The 22,136-nt window shown below is 37.1% G+C and overlaps 1 protein-coding gene across 1 annotated transcript in view; it reads right to left on the bottom strand.

Moving 5' to 3' along the window:
- The window catches only part of LOC117319856 (proton-associated sugar transporter A-like), a 41,375-nt gene that overhangs the window by 14,478 nt on the left and 4,761 nt on the right, over positions 1-22,136 (bottom strand). The window contains exon 2 of the mRNA XM_033874575.1: positions 1,738-3,506. Coding sequence (XP_033730466.1) covers positions 1,738-3,496 — 1,759 coding nt within the window. The 5' untranslated portion in view covers positions 3,497-3,506. The remainder of the gene's footprint in view (positions 1-1,737; positions 3,507-22,136) is intronic.

Here is a 22,136-nt window from a genome sequence, read left to right as displayed (position 1 = left end):
CAAGGGTGTGGCAAATAGCATGGGGTTCAGCAGAGAATATTGAAGCGTCATTTGAAAGCCGATATTCGAGGCCTGCACCTCATGACCGTCCTGAGAACAACTAGTGTAGAATAATTGAAAGCCACTGTATTTTGTGGGTCTAAAGGATGCGATTGTGTCGACATTAACTTGGGCAGTACTATCGAGGGAAATATTTGGATCATCGTCTGTCTTGCGTAATTGACACAAATGTATACAAACTCTAATCCATTTTCGTCCGCATACATTTAGAGTTTATTCAAACATTGTTGTAATTGTCTTTCAATAATATTTATGTTTTCTGATTAATAACATGAATATACTTCCATTGCGATACGTATTAACTAAAAATTACTCCATGAAATACCAACAGTTTTAATCTAACTAGTTTATTGGTTTGGTTTATTTTGTTTAACGTCCTATTAACAGCTAAGGTCATTTAAGGACGGCCTCCCGTGCGTGCGACATGCATGCGTTTGGTGAGTGCGTATGTATGTTTTGGGAGGCTGCGGTATGTTCGTGTTAAGTCTCTTGGTGATAGGCCGGAACTTTTGCCGGCAGGGAAGTTGATTGGGTAAAGCATTCCTTGTCAGGAGGGTATCGCTTATATATTAACGAGTCACGTGCAATATTGATGTATGAACTTACTATGGGATGACATGCTGTTATATGAGTGACAACTGGACAAATACTTAAATCAAATAGCGTATACACATTCAGCAACAAAAGATTATTTCTTGAGAGAAAGACAATGAAAATCTAAGAACATTGATCTTTGTTGAATATTTCTTCCCGCAAAATCATCGAATTATTTGCCCTTGCTATGTAGACACGCAATGTAATAAAGAAGGTCGATCGATAGCAACATAGTATGATGGCTGCTAAATAAACTGATGCTTGAAACTTAATTAAGTATCTGTCTGCCTTACAGATTTCATCGGGGTGCTCGTTTATTGCCGACAACATGTGATAGAATAACGCTTTGTTCGTCTAAATACCCATTTCCTTATCAATGAAAACAGATTTTCTCTCCCGCGTGTCTGCTGTAATGATAATACTAAACTAACACAGTAATCCCCCAGGACTATAAATTGGTATTAGTAGTCGGCCTTTCCTATTTTTGTATGCTAAGTATACATTTCAAATCAATTTTGCACCCAATGTAGCGATGGCGATGAAGGCGCGCCTGTCTCATTAAGAGTTTTCTGTATGCAAGACATGTAGGCGCCATTCTGAATTGCCAGTTCCGGAGGCTAAAAATAAATGGGGGGATCGTGCTGTCTGGTAGGTTTAAATTAAGAGTAAATTAAGTAGTGTTAGTAAAGCAGACACCGGCGAAAAACATCGGGGGAAATATCAAGTCATGTTGAGTTTAGTAATGTGTCATTGAACCTTGCATATTTACAAATAAGAACGAAGCATGTTATCTTATTTTGTTTGAAATATATTATAATTGTATCAACAAAATGTTTATTCATTATGCGACTGATAGGACGATAAATCAAATATTTATTATTTGATCAATCATGTCATCTGGGTAATATGTGTAAATTTCAGTGCACCAACTATTCCGTTATTATAAAATGTGAAGACTCTCGCTGTTTCAAATACTTAACTCGTACGGCTACCTTTCTTTTTTGCAAATCAATTCCGTGTTTTGTTGCTGGCGAATATAGTTAAATGAATTCAACATGTTAATAATACAAGAAATATACTTACTAAATCTGTCGACGAGCTTTTCAATACACAAAGAATATATAGCACAGGACAGAGAGTACAGGGACATCCCAAATGACCCTAATCGGACCCCTGCTTCGTAAAGTTCATGTTTCACACTTCCAACTGGAGCCAAGGGGTCCCCTTCGAATATTGCCTGACCGACGAAATCCGTAAAGTACAACGAGTAACAGACCAATGACATCCAGCAAAACAGGTTGGTCAGACATAAGATAGCAATTGACCGGGGCATATGGATGATAGATAACAGATAGGTTTTTAACGTCACTTCTGTCGAGTATGTTATAATATTTTCAGTTGAGGTTTCGGGATTTCCTGTTGATTTTGCGGTTTTGTCTTGTTGTAGACCACTGCCATCGGATGTTCTTCGAGCGCCAACGTTTTGTGTAATGAATTCATCATCCAGAGAATATTTTCGAGAAGATTTTTTATCAATTGATTGTTTCAATATCTCTCTTGCTTCGTCTTCATTCGAAGATTTTCGGCTTTTGCAGATATCTTTTTCGTCAAGGGGGCTTTTGCACTTCCCAGTTTTACGCCCAGTTTTACCTATTTCATTAGATTCTCGATTGTTTGTAGATCCTATTCCAGAACATGATTGGCCATTTAAACTGCGCGTCTTTACAGAGCTGCTTCCTGTTTTACTTTCATCCAAAGTGCCGTAACTTGCAGATTGTGTTTGATTCAGATTCTTGCTGTTACTTCGATTTTCGTCTTCCGATTCAGAGGAAGATGTTTCGTCATTTACAAATTTCTTGTATTTTGATTTTCCTTTCTTCTTCTTTTTTCTCTGTATTTGTTCTGCCATGCCGCCTCGCAGCTCGTCCAGGGGCACCTCCTTAAAACTGGTAACAGTTATTAATACACAGAATATATACGCAATAAGTACCACTGTGAATACTACCCTTGTGTGACCTCCAAACGATTTCCCGAAGTTCGTTTTATTCCAATCTATTCCGCCCATTAAATACCCGATAGCACCACCAAGACCTGCCAAAACCGTGAATGATGTAAGCCCAGCGGAGTGATCTTCTGCAATACTGATATCAAGTAAATAGGCCCTACACGGAGACTGTGCCGCGTCACTACTGAAATCTAGTAGTGCTACGCCAAATATCGTTAAAATGATGCCAGAAACATGATTATCTGGGATTTTGGGAATGTGCCACTCAGAATTTGCTGTAGAATTTTCCATGTTTTCAATTTTTGTTGTATCTAGATTTGTATCATTACCTGCGTCATATAAACTAGAATTGAAAGTTCTGTTGAAATGATGTGAAGCTTCGTCTCCTATATACTCGCCTAGAGTCTCTCCATTTGGGACTAGTATCAGTCCTATGATTATTCCCGCTGATAATAATAAAATAAAAGGTCTCCGTCGGCCGAATTGCAATCGACAACGATCACTCAGGGATCCGAGTAAAGGAACAAGAAGGAATCCCATCAGGGGACTTACACACCAAACGAGCGTCATAAGAGATATAGGGACCCCTAGTTTTAGTAATATAGGGCTGACAAAAGCTGTTTCAGCGGCGTAACATAACTCTATTCCACAAACGGCAGCGCTAAGCCGCATAAGTTGCCATCTTGACTTTTTCGTCGAGAGATGCTTAAAATTCGTGTCGCTTCCTGCATCCATCAGGGTATTTAGTCCCTCCCCAAAGGATATGACGTAGGGTTGTGCCTGGTCCGTTACTCTCTTGAGGACCTGGATGGTAGAGGTGAGAAGACCGATCGACATCGTGACAGATCTGAAAAAGCAAGAAACAAATTCTCAGGTATAGTACTTACACTAACGGATGGACAACATAATGAATTTTGTTATTGTATATTCCGAGACTTACAAGTCTTTTTTCATTATAATGACCCCGGAAGTTTAGGCAATGACCATCGATCATTTTAACGCATTGCATTTGAACCAGATTAGAGTTTAAATCAAATGAAATAGTGTTAACATTGTCAATGTTGATTTTAACAAACATATTTTTTTTTCGATATTTACACAATACTCCAATCGTGAAAGAAATAATGCATGTGATTTCTTTTAGGCAATGATAAATGTGAATCGGTTCAAAATTGTCACGCTTTGGATATGGTTTACGTGGTTATCAAACAAAGCTAGTTCTATTTGGCAAACGATAGTTGATAAAAGTGTTTTCAGACAAGGGTTAGATTACTCGAAGCACTACTTAAAATTATCTGAGTAGAGCAATATTTGAAATATATGTGAATTACTGTTAGAAAAATGCTCTCAGTAAACGTGTTCCTAGCTGGCCTACTGTTCATACGAACAGGCTGTTTTAGTTTTTTTTAAACCTCGCCTGTCTAGATGGCCTACTGATCATACGAACATGCTTTGGGAATTTTTAAAGCCTCTTCATTCCAGTTTTCAATGGTTATTACTTCTACTTTATCATCTTTTGAAGTTTGTAATCTAGATATAATGGCAAATTCAATGAATACAATGACAACTCAGTAATTAGACGGCCTGTTATGTCCTTGAACCCCTTGAAGTCTATTTAACAAAATTTTGAACAGTCATTGCATCATATGACTCAAAAATGCGTTATCTACCAACGATACAGGGTATTGATAGCGTAGTGTAGATTCCCTAGAGAACGGACACTTATTAACCGAATACAATGTTCTAAGCAGTTTAACAAGGTCAACAATATGAAATATGATATATGATATTCTCTCCGTTTAACTGTTTAACCGTTTATCGTTATTAACAGTATCATCATCAAAATACAACCAACAGCGACAACAAAGTTTGACACCATGGTTTGGTTTTATATTGTTTAACGTCCACTCCTGAGCTATGGCCTCCCCTGTGTCGGTATGGCTTGGTGTGGTATTGTTTAACGTCCACTCCTGAGCTATGGCCTCCCCCGTGTCGGTATGGTTTGGTTTTGTATTGTTTAACGTCCAATCCTGAGCTATGGCCTCCCCTGTGTCTGTATGGTTTGGTTTGGTATTGTTTAACTCCCATCGATTGGTTTGGTTTTATTTGTTTAACGTCCTATTAACAGCTAAGGTCATTTAAGGACGGCCTCCCGTGTTTGCGATATGCATGCGTGTGGTGAGTGCGTATGTGTGTTTTGGGAGGCTGCGGTATATACGTGTTAAGTCTCCTTGTGATAGGCCGGAACTTTTTCCGATTTATAGTGCAATCTCACTGAAGCATACTGTCGAAAACACCCAGCAGGACACCCCACCAGATCACATTATACGGGCCAACCAGTCGTCCCACTCCCAAAATGCTGAGCACTAAGCAGGAGTAGCAACTACTATTTTTAATGACTCTGGTATGTCTCAGCCAGGGGAGAGAACCAAAAGCCTTCCTCACAGGGGCGAACGCTCAACTGAAGACCAAAAGTGAGGCATTGTCAAGGGAGACATTAGGAAGAAGAAAGTTATTCAGAAAGAAGAGAAAAGATAATTTCCCAAATTTAGTCGCCTCTTATGATCACGCAATGGGGGCAGCAGGTACAATTCTTACGCCCTACATGTACCTGCAGGGCAGAAACTTCCATCGACAGCTATTATCATTTAAGGACAGGCTCCCCTGTGTCGGTACGGTTTGAATTTGTATTGTTTAACGTCCCATCAACAGCTATGCTAATTTAAGGACGGCCTACCCTGTGTCGGAACGGTTTGGCATTGTATTGTTTATAACGTCCTATGATCAGCTATGGTCATTTTAGGACGGTCTCCTCTGTGTTCATATGTTTTTAGTGGTTTTTGTATTGTTTCTAAAGTCCAATCATCAGCTATGGTCAACTGATTTGGTTTGTATTGTTTAACGTCATGCCGTGTAACAATAACTATACTCATTTAAGGACGGCCGCCCTGTGTCGGTATGGTTTTGTTTTGTATTGTTTATAACGTCCTTTGATTAGCTGAAGTGATTGAAGGACGATCCCCTCTGTGCCCCTATGGTTTGGTTTTGTACCGTTTAACGTCCTACAGTGAATCAAAAGCTAAAGGCGTTGAATGACGGCCTCCCCTATGTTTGTATGGTTTGGTTGTTGATTGTTTAACGTCCTATCGATAGCAATGAATGGACATTTTAGTACGGTCTCTTCTGTGTCGGTATGATTTAGATTTCTATTGTTTATAACGTCCTATCATCAGCTCTAGTCATTTAAGGGCGGTATCTCCTGTGTGCGAGATGCATGCGTGCGGTGAATATTTGTAAGGTGCTTTAGGAGGTATATTATTGTTTGTCTCCCTGTGCCAGTTTCACAGTTAATCATTTCATTCATATCGGCGCATTAGCACCATAAACAATAAGCATGCTTTAAAATATACAATACATGTTGAATTTCTACGGCAATCCGAAAAACTGACATTTAGTCTTTTTTTCTTATTGCAGACAGTTAGTAATTTTTAAGATTTAACGCAAAAGAGATCCGAATCAATAATATTTTGGTAATGATACGAAAACAGTAACATTTCAACTAATGGTGTTTTCAATGCATATAACGGTGGATTTCTGTCGGACTGCTAAGAAAACGCTTACTTGAGAAAACGTGAAGAGTAAGATTGTTTACTTTATTATATCGCGAAATAATATACTTTGTCTTTAACTGACTTTTCCTTTCATCTGGTAGAGGCTCATACAATGCATCTATTCAGTATTCCTCGTCACATTTCGATTCCTCATAACACAATTTTCCACAATTGATTGAGTTTTAGCTGTGTTCCTCTCCTTCTACCGTGACCAATTACTACTTCCGTTCCCTGTATTGGTCATTGACCAACCTGACCGGTCCGCTGGACAAATGGACAATGTCTACTCGTCAAATTATTCAATAAATTTGGCTTAGCACTGCTTGTAGACTATAGTTGTAGTACATCGAAGAGGTATAGTAATTTGATTTTGTCCAGAACACGTCGGATATTATATATCCCCTCACGCCAGTCAGAATTACGGGGTTCCTCAAGGGGGTTATACCATTCTGTTCAAGCTCTGCTATTAATATAATTTGTTTGTACATATGGATTTTCTGTTTACAAGATCACAAACTGTATTACTGATTTCGCCGAATCTGTTTTATTGGTTAATTGATGTTTAGAAAACGACCGTGCACACATGAATCAAATCTTGCGACTACACATAATAATAGCACGGCTAGATACACTGAAGGGTAAAAAAACCAAATAACAATGTCATAAATATATATTGATTGTGACTGTCTACAAGGTAAATTTTGCTAGAGAGAGATTCATATTGTATCATATACCCAACGGAGTAGATGAACACTTGACGTTAGTTCTTGTACATTTTTTTTTATTTCTGAAATTTTGCTAGGATATTATGTGTGGTGCCTAGTAGTTTAAACCCCCTATTATGATCAATTACAGTTTATTAGCAATACTACTCAGAAAGTTCTAACAAATTGGCAATATGGGACATCCGATGACGGGCGTCAAGATCCCTCCGCGATATCTTGTTGATACATGATAGCCATCTTTGTCGTCTTATTGTTGTATTGTATTTTTGTACGGCCAAACTACAATTTTTGCCATTTAAAAAAAGGATTAAAAGAGCACAAAGAATGTTAAATGTTAAAAGGTATGAAATCCAAAAATCACGTTATCAAATGGTTAATATTATTTTATAGTTCAATTGCACGTAACTAGTCTAATAAAACAGTGCAGAATCTTTATTGCGAGCCTGTCATAGATGTTATGTTAAATAAGATTTTCTCAAGAGTCGTTTACAATAAATAGTTGATAGATAACAAAAGGGAAAATCTCCCTTTCATCAAATGGAATTGTGGGTATAATGTGTTTGGCCAATGCGCAAACGCAAGAGGTCAACTGCCTCGACAATTTATCCACTCTTACCTTAAATGTTCATATTAGGTTGGATAGCAAAAAGTGTTTACCGTTTGTTATCAATCTTTTTGCCACTTCAGTTAAATCGGGTTCGTAAATAGTGGTTTTAGATCGTAATATGTCAGTCATTCATCGTTTTGTTGAAGCAGCATTACCGACTGTCTCTTTTCAAATGATAAGGTCGCAATGCATTATTAAAATTCTTAAAATTCCGATTTTTGATACTTTAGAGTACCGTCTTTTCCTTAAGTGGGATTGAAATATTCTTCTAGGTCTACTGTCCGCTCACATGACAGGCCGTCACCGGGACAGCTAACGTTCTAAAAAGAACAAACGAAAACGCTTGAAGGGTTTTGTTTTGTTTGGTTTATTTTGTTTAACGTCCTATAAACAGCTAATGTCGTTTAAGGACGGCCTCCCGTCCCGTGCGTGTGACATCTGCCCTGCAGGTAGGGCGTAAGAATTGTACCTGCTGTCCCCATTGCATGTTATCGTAAGAGGCGACTAAATTAGGGATCTTATCTTTTCTCTTCCCTCTGAACAAACTTTCTTCTTCCTAATGTCTCCCTTGTCAATACCTAACTTTTGGTCTTTAGTTGAGCGTTCGCCCCTGTAAGGAAGGCTTTGGGTTCGGTCCCCTAGCCGAGACATACCACAGTCTTTCAAAATGGTAGCTGCTACTCCTGCTTAGCGCTCAGCATATTTGGAGTGGGACGACTGGTTCGCCCGTTGTCAGTATAATGTGACCGGGTGGGGTGTCCTGCTGGATGTCTTCGTCAGTATGATTCAGTGACGTAGCACTATAAATCGGCTAACGTTCCGGCCTGTCACAAGCAGACTTGTACATACCGCAGCCTCCCAAAACACACACGCACTCACCACACGCATGCATATCGCAAACACGGGAGGCCGTCCTTAAATGACCTTAGCTGTTAATAGGACGTTAAACAAATAAAACCAAACCAAACCATCAACAAGAACGTGTGGACCAAATACATCCTTGGAGAGAAACGGCGATGTTACCAATGATTGGTAATCCGCCGACTGGGTCACACATGCTGTTTCAAAATTTCAACGTGCAACTTAAAATTATATCATGTAGGAACACAAATTATAAGAGCTTTGTTGCTGAATATTTATTCTCCAAAATAGAGTTTTTTTATCATTATCTATTTTTTCACATACGCCAGTCATTTCAGTCAGCTCGATATGGTAGGGCCGTGGCTTTAACAAATACGAACATTATCAGTTAGTTATTCACAGATCGTGCAGACCAGACATTTTTGGAAACATGAGATGGGCTCTTTATAGAAAATTATTTCTTTCTTCGTCAAAACTTATTAAAATATTCATCAACATGTGTGATTGAGCACCGCATCAAACGTGTTCTAAGTGCACAGGAAATTATTTATTGTGCGATGATTGGTTAAAAATACATCTCAAGGCCGAGAGGAAATGTTCTCTTTGGACTGTTTTGCTGTAGCCGATAATCACGTGTCAGTACTCAATAGTTGGACATCGTGAGTCACCTATACGCTTATATAAAGCACAAAATGAAGCTCCGACTGTTCGCTAAAGTCTGCAAACATGTAGTACATCTTTTATGTTATGTGGGTCGGTTTAAGAAAATGCTCCACCAGTACAGTCAACTTGTACTTGTAGTTTGCTTGTCCATAAACCGTATCATGACTAATTGGGTTTCTATCTCTCGGAGTATATGAGACATTGATGGACGTAGTTTCCTTTGGATTGTGATGTATAATGATTGAGTTTGGTCTCGACCTTAACAAAAATGCGTGATCAAGGAAAGTTACTATCAGTAAACAGTCCAACAACGATAACAAATATCATATAAATATTTATTTAAATAAGTGTCATAAATCATGATCGTCAGACATAAGTGTGTTTTCTCCGAAATTCGATTAGCATTGTTGGTCACCTCTTTGAATCTATGGTATCACCCGGTTTGTCACAAATTAACTCTTTTAAGTAAGCATCGCTAATTTTCCGATACCTTGACCTTTTAGCTCTTCCTTTACCTGAATCACCAGTTAATGATACGTAAACGTATCGTCGTCAATACATTGCTCGTCTACAATTCCCTCTGTCAATATAATCTCATCATGTCCACATATTCCGCGATTACCTGTTAATTCACCTTCCTCATGTCCACAACCTCCCCTCAATTCCCTCTGCCAATCATATTTGTCCCGTGTCCACATACCACCCCTTTGTTCCTTCTTTCAACCCTATCTTCCTCGGGAGCCTGAGGTTGGTTCCGAGTTCCGTTTAAGTAAAACGGAACTACTACATGTATGTATAAGCTTTACGGGTTTTAATCCCAGTTCCGAGTTCCGAACTACTAGGTATAAGCTTTACGGGTTTTGGTCCCAGTTCCGATCTCCGTTTAAGGAAAACGAAACTACTATGCATAAGCTTTAAGGGACTTGGTCACAGTTAAGAGTATCTTGCGGAACTCGGAACTGGTTCCTAGTTCCGTTTTTTTTTTGTGTCGCCTTGAAAAGGTGACATATAGGTATTACTATGTACTATGTCGGTGTCGGCGGCGGCGGCGTCGTCCGCACAATGGTTTCCGTCCAATAATTTGAGTTCCCTTTGGTCAATCAAACCCAAACTTCATATAGTGCTTTCTTACCAAAAGTGCTTGCTTGGGATTGCTTTTCATGTTCAAATGTAACCCTGGTAAATACTAACCGCAATATACCGCTCGTCTAGAGAGATCTTCTCTTTAGCTCGATCGGTTGAGCGTAAGACTAGTAAGCCAGAGGTCTCGGGATCGATCCCTAGCGGAGGCAGTGATTTAAATTTAATTTATCATGCGCTCTGTTACATTGGCGCCCATGTAGGGACCCGGGGAAAATACTCGGGATTGCTCCACAAGCATCGCTGTTACTCCTGGAAACTCGAGGACGAGTTCTTTCCTGGAGGGGGAGTATGTAACCCTGGTAAATACTAGCCGCAATATACCGCTCGGCTAGAGATATCTTCTCTTTAGCTCGATCGGTTGAGCGTAAGACTAGTAAGCCAGAGGTCCAAGGTTCGATCCCTAGCGGAGGCAGTGATTTAAATTTAATTTATCATGCGCTCTGTTACACAAAGGTCAAAGTCACTGTTTCTATTAATAGAAAATTGGTTTTCATGCAATAACTCGAGTTACCTTCGGCTAATCAAACTCAAACTTCACACAGTGCTTCCTTAACAAAAGTGCTTGCTTGGGATTGCTTTTCATGTTCAAAGGTCAAGGTCACTTATTATTATTAATTGAAAATTGGTTTCCATGCAATAACTCGAGTTCCCTTCAGCCAATCGAACTCAAACTTCACACAGTGCTTCTTTACGAAAAGTGCTTGCTTAGGATTGCTTTTCAGGGTCAAAGGTCAAAGGTCCTTGCTAGGTTTGCTTGCGATAACTTGAGATCTCTTGGGCCAATCAAACTTGATGCATTGCTTTCTTATAGGAAGTGCTTACTTGGGATTGCTTTAAGTTTCGATGTTCAAAGGTCACTGTTGCTATAAATAAAAACTTGGGTTTCCATTTGATAACTCTAGTTCCCTTGGACAAATTAAACTCAAACTTTGTACAGTACTTCCTTATCAAAAGTGCTTGCTTGGGATTGCTTTTCAGGTTCAAAAGTCGATGTCACTGTAAATAAATAGAAAATATGTCCAGTTCCCTTTGGGTCAATCAACCTAAAACTTCATATAGTGCTTTCTGGTTTCTGTATGAAAAACACTTAAATTTTGTATGAAACTTGTTTTTATTTGCAAAGCAGATCAGTTTGATTTTTGTCAAATTCTACAAATATTTGTACTGATCGGAAATTTGATTGCTGGATGGATTCCAAGAATACTTGTATTTTCAAGAAGTTTCTTATGGATGGTAATGATGCAGAGCTAGTATTGCTTGTGGACACCATATTTGAAGGTTGGTACATATGTTTTTGTTTTCCTTGCATTTTGTAGCATTTTCATCACAATTGTATGGTACCTTTAAGTTATGTCTATCAATTTATATTCTGCTTATAAATGTTCACCAAGGGAAATAAAATCAGATCTTAAAAATGTTTTTATTTTTACTTAAAACCGATGGATCTATATATTTCCAATTTTTGTGTCGCCTTTTTCTGAAAAAGGCGACATATAGGTATTTCTATCATTCGTGAGTTCATTCATTGTATGGGAATCCATCCGGCAAATCATACAAATTATACTCGGAATAGATACAATGAATATCCAAGCTGGGTTTTTTTTTTTTAATTCCAATCCTAACTTGCTGTGCAGGCGACACAGCCACTTCCGTGGAATTCTTGTCTTAAACGGAACTCGGAACTTGAACCAAACCCCGTAAAGCTTATACATAGTAGTTCCGTTTTTCATAAACGGAACTCGGAACTGGTTCCTAGTTCCTTTTTTCTTTAACGGAGTTCCGCTCGTTTATCTTAAACGAAACTTGGAGATGGGACCAAGTCCCGTAAAATTTATATATACGTGACTGATAACTGCCTTTTCACCCATTGACATATAGTTTTTCTTCAAATTCGGGTCTCAAATTGAGATAAAGTACATAGAATATTTTCTTAAACATAACAAGGAACCGGTTCCTAGTTCCGTTTATCATCAACAGAACTCGGAACTTGAACAAAATCCCGTAAGGAATATACATAGTAGTTCCGTTTTTCTTAAACGGAACTCTGAACTGGGACCAAAACCCATAAAGATTATACATAGAAGTTCCTTTTTTCTGAGTTACGTTTCACTTAAATGGAACTCAGAACCAACTTCAGGCTCCCACCTTCCTCAGGTCCATAAATAATCTTCATATCTACTAATAAGTGATCAAATCATCGTTAGGTTTTCATTCTTTCATTACATTAATGCAGTTCCTCCTGCTTGTTGTCTTTTTAAGTATTTTCCTCCAATTCCTGATGTACCCTTCCTTCACCGAGTTCATCTTCTGTCTCCATGGTATTACTAAACAATCCCAAAGTAAGTAACAATGCTGTCCTACAACTAATTCACATTTATACGGAGGCGAATTAAGATAAGTACTCGGTACCTGTTTTCGAATCCTCGTTGTTTATGTAACGACATTGAGATTTGTTTATAATTTATTAAATACAGTTCAGTTTATACTAGTTAGCAATCTAATTAAAATATAGATGGTCATTCGCACTACGTTACATGAACATCTAACAACATCCCATAAGGGGTCACGTCGGGGTGACCTTTTGCATTAGCCAATCAAATGACTACTTCCAGAATCTTGGAAGTGAATTTTGTATGTCCGAATTAGCAAGACTAAGTGCATAACTTGCCTAATCTGTCAATTTGTTTCAAGTCATTTCGTCCTACATATCATATAGTAATATACATGTTGTGCCGAATTGGTTTTCTTCTATGACATCGACAAATTGACAATACACACATCTCAAAGGTCATCAGATTGTGACCCCTTATGGGATGTTATTAGATGTTCATGTAACGTAGTGAGAATGACCATCTATATTTTAATTAGATTGTACTAGTTAATTATGTTATTTAAAAATACATACAATAAGTTCATTGAAGGACGTTTCCCACTTATGATGACGTCACTCTAGAGTTTTTATAGTAACATAACACTGAAATACCACACCTGGACACGGTAAGGTGACTCCTCAAAAATTATTTTACAGACAGTAGACGAACAATTATTCTACGTGAACTTTAAACGTGAACGTCAAGCAGATGACTAAAAGTACTAATTTTGTAAAGACAGCGGCAACGGAACATTAGGAATAAACAGCGGCAACGGAAAGTAAGGAATAAATGATGCTCAGAAAGAAGAATGTATCAAAATGTAGTTTGGCTCTTACATATCGTGTAGTAGGAGCATAAGGTAAAGTTATGTTTAACCATCTGTTAAGCTTTGATCGTTCCTGAATCTATTTAATTACGTTATTACCAACCATTGCATTTCCTACCTTTCAACAGCGGTGCATATTCATTTTAGTAAACTAGTTTTCCATAACAGATGTTAGACCGGCTTATATTACACGTCTTTATTTATTTTTTTTTTTTTTCATTTTTATTAATTAGACAGGTTACCACTCCAAGTTTCAAAGAGAACAGTCAAAAATATTTGGAGATCTTCGGACAGAAATAAAATACTAAAATGAACAAAGGACTTTTTTTTTTTTTTTTTTTTTTGCAAAATTAGTACAATTAAAAATTATTTTCGGGAAATCATGACTGTATATGATGATTATATTGCACACAAAGTTTCATGGAGATAATCCGGAACATGTAGATCTGATAATAAGAGATCCAAGAGGGATCTTGGCGCCCACCATGGAATGATCCATATCAGTCAAATGAAAGACTAATCTTTTCTTTTCTTTTTTTCTCTTTCACTCTTCAAAACATTTAATAACTTTATATAACACTATGAAGCAAAAGACCCTGCAATTGTAAAATTCCAAGAGGACCATGCTCTTTGCCAACCATTTAGTTCTATCAATCAGACTTCTATGCAAAACTGGAGACCAAGGGGAACCTCAAATTTGAGAAAGACCATTAATGGCCATTTAATACTTTAATAAATTGTTATAACACTGCAGTTTTAATTGTCGAATTTCAAAATGGTTGTCCGTTGGCCATGTTGTTATCAGGTTGGTCCTATTCAGGAATTTATGCGTGTATGTATAACAAGGGATCAACGGGAACCTACATGTACATATGCAATTTGAGAATTAGCAATAACAAACTTCAATTGTCCAAATCGTCTTACGGCTATGTTGTTTTCCGATTAGTACCAAAATCATATTGACAAGAAACCAAGGGGAAAATTCATATGAAATTTGAGAAAGACCCCTTTAGTATTTTCTGAGAAATCGCTTTATTAAACTGCCATTGTATAAATCTCAGATGGCCGCTTTCGGCTATGTTGTTTTCAATCGGTCCCAAAATGCAATATGCAAAACAACGGACCACGAGAAACCTAGAGATGAAACGGCCTCCCGTGCGTGCGACATGCATGTGTGTGGCGAGTGCGTATATATGTGTTTTAGGAGGCTGCGGTATGTTCGTGTTAAGTCTTCTTGTGATAGGCCGGAACTTTTGCCGATTTATTGTAGAAAGATCCCTTCAGCACTTTCTGAGAAATAGCGATAACAATCGTCAAAATCAAAGATGACCGCTTGTCAGCAAAGTTATTTTCTGATCCCTCCCAAAATGCAATATGCACAACTAGAGACCAAAGAAAACCTACATATGAAATTTGAGAAAGATACCTTCAGTACTTTATGAGAAATAGCGATATCAATCTTCAAATGTTAAAATCCAAGATGGCCGACTGTCGCCCATGTTGTTTTTTCGATTAGTCCAAAAATGCAATATTCCCAGCTAAGGGTCAAGAGAACCTTCCCATGGAATTTGAGAAAGATTCCTCTAGTACTTTCTGAGAAATAACGATAACAAGAATTGTTTATGGAGGAACTGACTGACGGACGGACCACGGAAGCAAAGCGATTGGGGAAAAAAACATCAATTGAATAAGCAAAGGGCAACGCAAAACAGTCGAATCAAAGTGTTTTTTTGTGAAAACGCAAATTCAGATAATGAATATTCTGTATACCAAGTGTCAAATAGATCCGTCATAAGATGTAGATGGACGGACAGACAAACAACGTCATACAATAATACTCCGTCAAATTTGACGGGTATATAAATATAAATATATATAAAACGTCAGGTTTGAAATAACTCTTTAAGAATCGTTCTTATTTTTTTTATTTTTTTTTTATCAGTGATACATTTGAATGATTATCAGGCACATAACAATATGTAAAGGAAAACCGGTAGTAGTATGCAACTTTTGAACACCTATTCGGACATGGATTTCTGATGTTTCTCACCAAAATAGTCGATGTATTTGCCGTTCCAAGACAAACAACTAGAAAAAAAATGGTTAGCTTTCGTCAAAGGATGGGGTATTATCGAAAACATTTACAATAATCCAGTTACCAGACCAAGGTCATAGACCTAAATGAATTTTGTTTGATATATAAATACGCACAAATAAAAAAAAAAAACCTGAATATATAGACTGAATGAACGCCGTAATTGGGCCCTTGGGCGTGTCGGGATATCTCAGATTCGGATTAATATATATTTTATTATTGGCAAATCGCCCGAAAAAAGTTATTGCAGATACTGTCTGCTAGCACAGGCAGAAACAACTTGAAGCGTCTAAACTTGTTGATTTAATACATAAACTTGCATAACTTGAGCATTAAAGAAACAGACTCAGCTTCTGTCAATACATCTCATTTCAATCAAATGACAAATACAGCGCTTTATCACAGATGAAGTTTAATCAAACATTAGGTTTCTGTACACGGACCTTATATTGATTTCCGTACTTAAGTAATTGCAGACCTATTTGGAGAGATGATGTGTATATTTTGATTCTTTACAATTAATATCGGCAATGTGAAACCTCTGTTTTGGTTTTGGCTAAATTGTTTAATCGAAACACGAACATGAGCAACACAAATATGCATTTCCAGTATAAGAAAGTGATAATATATATATACTATATACAGTTGTAATATATTTAGAGAGCTTACGAGATATCATATTTCATTAACTAAAATGTTAATAAACAAACTCCTGTACACTCGTGTTTAGCATCAATCTAATTAAAATCTAGATGGTCACTCTTACTCCGTTACATGAACATCTAACAACATCCCATAAGGGGTCACGTCAGGGTGACCTTTTGGATTAGCCAATCAAATTGCTACTTTCAGAATCTTGGAAGTGAAATTTGTCTGTCCGAATTGGCATGACTAGAGTTCATAGTTTGCATAATATGTCAATTTGTTTCAAGTCATTTCGTCCCATAAAGTATTTAGCTATATACATCTGTTCCGAAATGGTTTGCTTCAGATGCATACTGTGACGAAATGTTTTGCTTCAATTACATCGACAATTTGACAATTCGCCCTGAAAGTGAAATACACACATCTCAAAGGTCATCAGAACGTGACCCCCTTATGGGATGTTGTTAGATGTGCATGTAACGTAGTGAGAATGACCGTCTAGATTTTAATTAGATTGGTTTAGTATGCGAGTTATAACAAACACTAGTAATTCTTTATGATGTTGCCAAGTAACATCGCAAAGGTAAATATATTCGAAGAAAAGCATCTATTTAATTCAATGCCAGTAACAAATGTGTGCCAAATCCTAACAGATGAATTGTTTGATATTATAAATTTTATGATGTATTTGGCAAGAAACGTGTGGTCTTCAATATAAAGACGCTGCAAACTTGGACAAAATTATCACCATAGGTTTTGTCCAAGTGCCCGAAAATTATATTTTACACACTATAAATACAACAAAGAACTGCCATATAGCGTTATTATATAACATGTACATTTCAATCAAATCATTAATTAGAAAGACTTTTATTTCATTGAATCTATAATCGCACCCTCACTATCCACTCAAAATGCTAACTTAGCTTCTCTTTCAAGTTTTTTTTTTCAAAAAGAGACCAAAATGAATCCAAAAGTGCAGTCCTTATTCAGGAAAAAGACCTTCAGATAAGTTGGTTAAGCCCTATCTGCAATCACCACAACCTCCAGCCGTCCTTAGAGATCCATTCTAATTAATCAAACTGTCTGTTTCAAATTGCCACAATACTATTCTATCTTTATACCCACCGGAAACCTCAAAACTGGATAATGATTGATGCAGTGATGAAATTCTCCCAATACTGTGGAAAGAATTAGTATAATGATTTCTCGGTTTGTGTTCATTAATAATTCTTCAATTACTGATCTGCTTTGCCTGTTGTCTGAAGTACGCTATGAATGACAAACGAGCATTCGCAACGAGGTGACGGAATCGAACGCTCCTCACTTGAAGGCAAATACAGCCGATAAACGGATTAACGACGAGCGCCGAAACGTATGTTCATTTGTGACAAACTACCGATAACCACTTAATGTAGGTCGAGTCCTGGAGAGGTCTTTGGATGTACAAACTAATTTCGGTAAGGTGCAATTGATTTAAATTTGAACAAATCCCTACATATAACACACTCTATGCTGAACGTCTTGATTCGGGAGAGGGAAAACTGTCCCGTGTACACAAAGTTGGCTTATAACGAATATTCATATCCTGCCTACACTGCTCTCTGGCAGGGTATGAAGTGTCGATAGTGTAGCAAGCCCCGATGTGATTCACATCGGACAGGATTTAGCTATGATTAATTTTTTCTCGGATTAAAAACAAATGGAAATTGATGATTCTGGTATCTATTATCAATATCCAATTAACAAAAAGTTCGCATTACGTCATTTCTTTGACAATAAATAGTTAAATCCAAACGAGCAAGACACTCTGATATATCAGTTCAAACATACCGTCATCTTTTGTACACGTGTAAAGGTCAATTTCCTTCAGGAAATCAAAATAAACTGATGCTTATCAGATTTCCCGCGAGATATCAGATTCGGAGTTATATACCTCGGTGAAGTTAAACATTCATAGGCTCTACCTTCTTGACGAGACATACCAGAGTATCAAAAGTGGTAGTCTCTGCTCTGTATAGCGTTCAACATTTTGGGAGCGAGACGACTGGTTCGCCCGTTATCAGTATAATGTGACCGCTTGTTATATTCAGCGATGTACTTCAGAAGTAGTCATCAAGTCGACATCAGTTCCTTAGCTGTTAACAGGACGTTAAACAATACACAGTGAATCAAAATGAAACGAATGACGAAACAATCGCCCTTACCCACCGGGTATGCCGTATTTACATATGTCAGCAAACACACGTGTATTCACATCTTTACAGTCCTACTGCTGTAAAACAGGTCACACTTCTGGTGCTAAAGCTCCTATCTTATTTAATTTTAAGGATAATTAACTTGCTTGAAATAAATACAATATCAAATGAACCTCTGTAAATGTTAGTTTTTACTTAGAGCGTGTGTTAACTTACTGTGCGTTACAGTATAGATTATTTGTTCTATAGTATAGATTCAACAATCATAACATCAAGAAACAAGGTGAACGACAGACGAATATTCTGCCCTTCTAGAGCATATATAATTATTTTATGGAAATTCTAAGGTGGACAAGAGGAACTTGATCACTATTTCGCAATAAAAAGCACCACATAATTTCTGGTTTCTAATTTTTGGTAAAGACTCGTAATCTTTAATCAAATTCTAGTTTACAGTTCGAATCAATTCAACCCATTCATGATGAGACGAACATTTATCCGATTTGTTATACGAAAAAGACAAAACCAAACTAAACCAACTCAAGTTCGTAATACAGCGACAATGTCTCTGAATGTTTCCACCCAAATAACAGTTGTAGCATTTCTATTGAATAACACTTCATTCAATTACACAACCACCCAGGAATACATCCTCCTATTCAACTGTACAACCATACTTTTAACGCTTGGGTATTATTAATTTTCTAATCTTGCAAGAGCTTTTTCATCAATCTGTATTGGTAGATGTATCATTTATAGACGTAGATGTCGGTGTAGTTTATTTCAAATTCCAACAATTGATTTTGCTTTTATATTAACTATTTCATTTAACTGATTTTGCTTTTATATTAACTATTTCATTAAAATGTCCTTTATAAGAAGAGTTTATAACGTTGTTTACACCTTGTTTCCTATAATCATCATGTAAACTTTAACATCGACGTTCACACACAGTTTTTATTTCTACAGAGAGTTTACGGCTTTCTGCTAATGATTTATAATAAAGGATAAAAGACGTAAAGAGAAATAATTGGCCGATTTATTTTTTTTATTTTTGTGTGTGGATAGAATTCATTCTATATCGGGGACGGTAGACGTGTTGCAGAGCACGACCAGGTTCGTATCAGCCACTTCCCTTTTCACCTTCACAAGATATTGCTGACAATAAATTAGCCGCCATCTTGTCATGTTTATAGCACTACCGGACAATTGTTCTGTCACGCTTTCCAAGTCTATTTCCTTTTATTTTTAGTGTTTGTCTACACATTTAGACATTGTTACTAGCAGCGCGATCAATAGCATGCCATTTATCGTGGTTAAGGCGGAACAAACACGCGTAATATACACCGATCACATAGCATAACTGAAGTATCATTACGTAGCTAAATTTCAGGTATGGTAACGGCCATTGTATCAATGGCATGTACTCGTCCACAACATGGCCGTAGCTTTTGATAGGACGTTAAGCAATACCAAGCCAAACCAACCGTATGCATTGATTTTTGATTTACCAAAATTCTGACGTCACCTCAGCTACAATCGATTACAAATTATGTCCACATTGTTCATGTTGAGATTCAATTAAATTAATTTATATTGTATATAACCATGGAAGGCACATCAACAATATAAAGGTCAAAAAACGTGATTAAAAATACGAGCAAAATGGGCAAGAGACAAAATGACATAAAAAAACGAAACATATAAAAAGTAGATATATCTTGGTACACTCACGATCAGTTTAAAATCATTGTGATGAAAGACCAATAACTTTCAGATAGTTCAAAATTTTGTATATACTAACAGACTCGAACAGAATATTCAGACCATGGAAGGTAGTGCTTTATTCGAGACAAATAACTAAAGTTTGAATTAAGATGAATATCATTCATACAAGGGTTAATAATCATTGGCCACCGTATAGGTGACCGTTCGATAGCTGTTAAAGAGATACTGGGCTACATTCTATGTCACCAAAGCTTTTACAGTTTAGTGAAATGATTCATCATATATATATATACATATATAGTACAGGTTTCATTATCGACTTTGATTGACTCAAAAGATTCCAGAGCGATATTCATGCCTTCCACTGAATGAACTTTACTGTTTTTTTTCTACTTTTCCCTGCTCTCCTCCCCTCCCTCCTTCCTTTTAATTTTAAAAACGCCTCTTCATGTTTTCGTAAAATATGATGAATGACAGAGTTTATACTCTAACGATGATGCAAAATAAGAATCAATACCGAAGGTTTTTTTTCATAATTGTAATTAAAATCGGGAACTGCCCAATGATTATGGGTAATCTCTAACCCGCTTCTCCACTCTTTATATGTGAATGAGCAGATGCAAATATATCATACACGCAAACTATAATGGTTTGGTTTGAAGAATGGAGGACTGACGATCAAAGCCACGCACCCGAGGCCAAAATTCGTTCAGACGCACTTGTTGCTGCCGCGAAGGCTTACAGAGTCAAAATGAGTCTATTAGACAAAACAAAAGATAGTTTAAAAGTGAAATGCCGCCATGAATTGGCAGTTTTATAAACAAGCCAATGCTTTCTGTATATTATCCGGGGATATCACTCTTGCCACACAGGGTTGGTTCACGTTCTATTTGTAGATGTTTATTACACATTCTGAATTTATGTCGTTACTTAGCAGATTTGATGAAAAATTACAATCATAAACAAAACATAATGAGGCTTTGAGGTAAAGGGAACCTACAAATAAAAACTTAAGAAAGACTTAGAAAACTTTCTGTGAACATGAAATAACGGTAACAAACTTTAACTGTCAAAATCAAACATAAGACGCCTGTTAGGCATTTTATTTTCAAACCAAATTCAAAACACAACCCAATATGAATAGAGACCTACACATCAAATTTAAGGAATATCAATCTAGCGGATTTGAAGAAACGGTGAAAGCAGACATCAAGTTTCAATATCCAAGATAATGTTTCTGAGCTGTAACAATTTACAACCTGTCAAATTCAAAATAGCCGACTGTCGACCTTTTTGTTTGATTTTATCAGACTGAAAATTAAATATGAAAATCTAGGGACATTGGTGTTTGTTTTGAGTTTATGTAATTCAACGTCCTATAAGCACGGCCTCCCCTGTGTGTTGTGAATGTATGTTTTGGGAGACAGAGGTATGCTCGTGTTTGTTATTGTTATTTTGCTACGTCACTGCCGAAAGTCACCAAGCAGAACATCATTATTTCAAGCAGGTGCGCCATACCGTTTATAACTGCGTCTATGATATGCTTGTTTGATACGGTTTCTACATCGCTTATACATGCTTATTTGTGTACAATAGAACTATACAATAAAGTATGTGCTCTGCCAACAGTTGAAATCAGTATTTTTACCTTTCAACATTTGATGTGTTTTATTTCGATAAACATCCTTCTGATTTGGTATTGTTTGGCCCAAATGACTCAAATTGATGTTGGGCGTTTTAACAATAAAATACAGTATCAGCCCATCGGTCAGATAATACTGACAAAGGGCGACCAGTCGTTCTGCTCCTAATATGCTGCGCGATAAGCGGGAGTAGAAACAACCATTTTAAAAGACGGGTCAGGAGCCATAGGGACGAATGCTCAACTAAAATCCAAACGTGAGGCAGTGTCAAGTAAGATATTGGGAAGAATAACATCCTTAAGAAGAGAACATATTAGATCCCAAATTAAGTCGTCTCTTACGATTATGTAAAGGTTTGGT

The sequence above is a fragment of the Pecten maximus genome, chromosome 2 (assembly GCF_902652985.1).
Source record: "Pecten maximus chromosome 2, xPecMax1.1, whole genome shotgun sequence".
Classification (NCBI taxonomy): domain Eukaryota; kingdom Metazoa; phylum Mollusca; class Bivalvia; order Pectinida; family Pectinidae; genus Pecten; species Pecten maximus.
The sequence above is the reverse complement of the archived record's forward strand: the minus strand, read 5'-3'. Positions and strand labels throughout refer to the sequence as shown.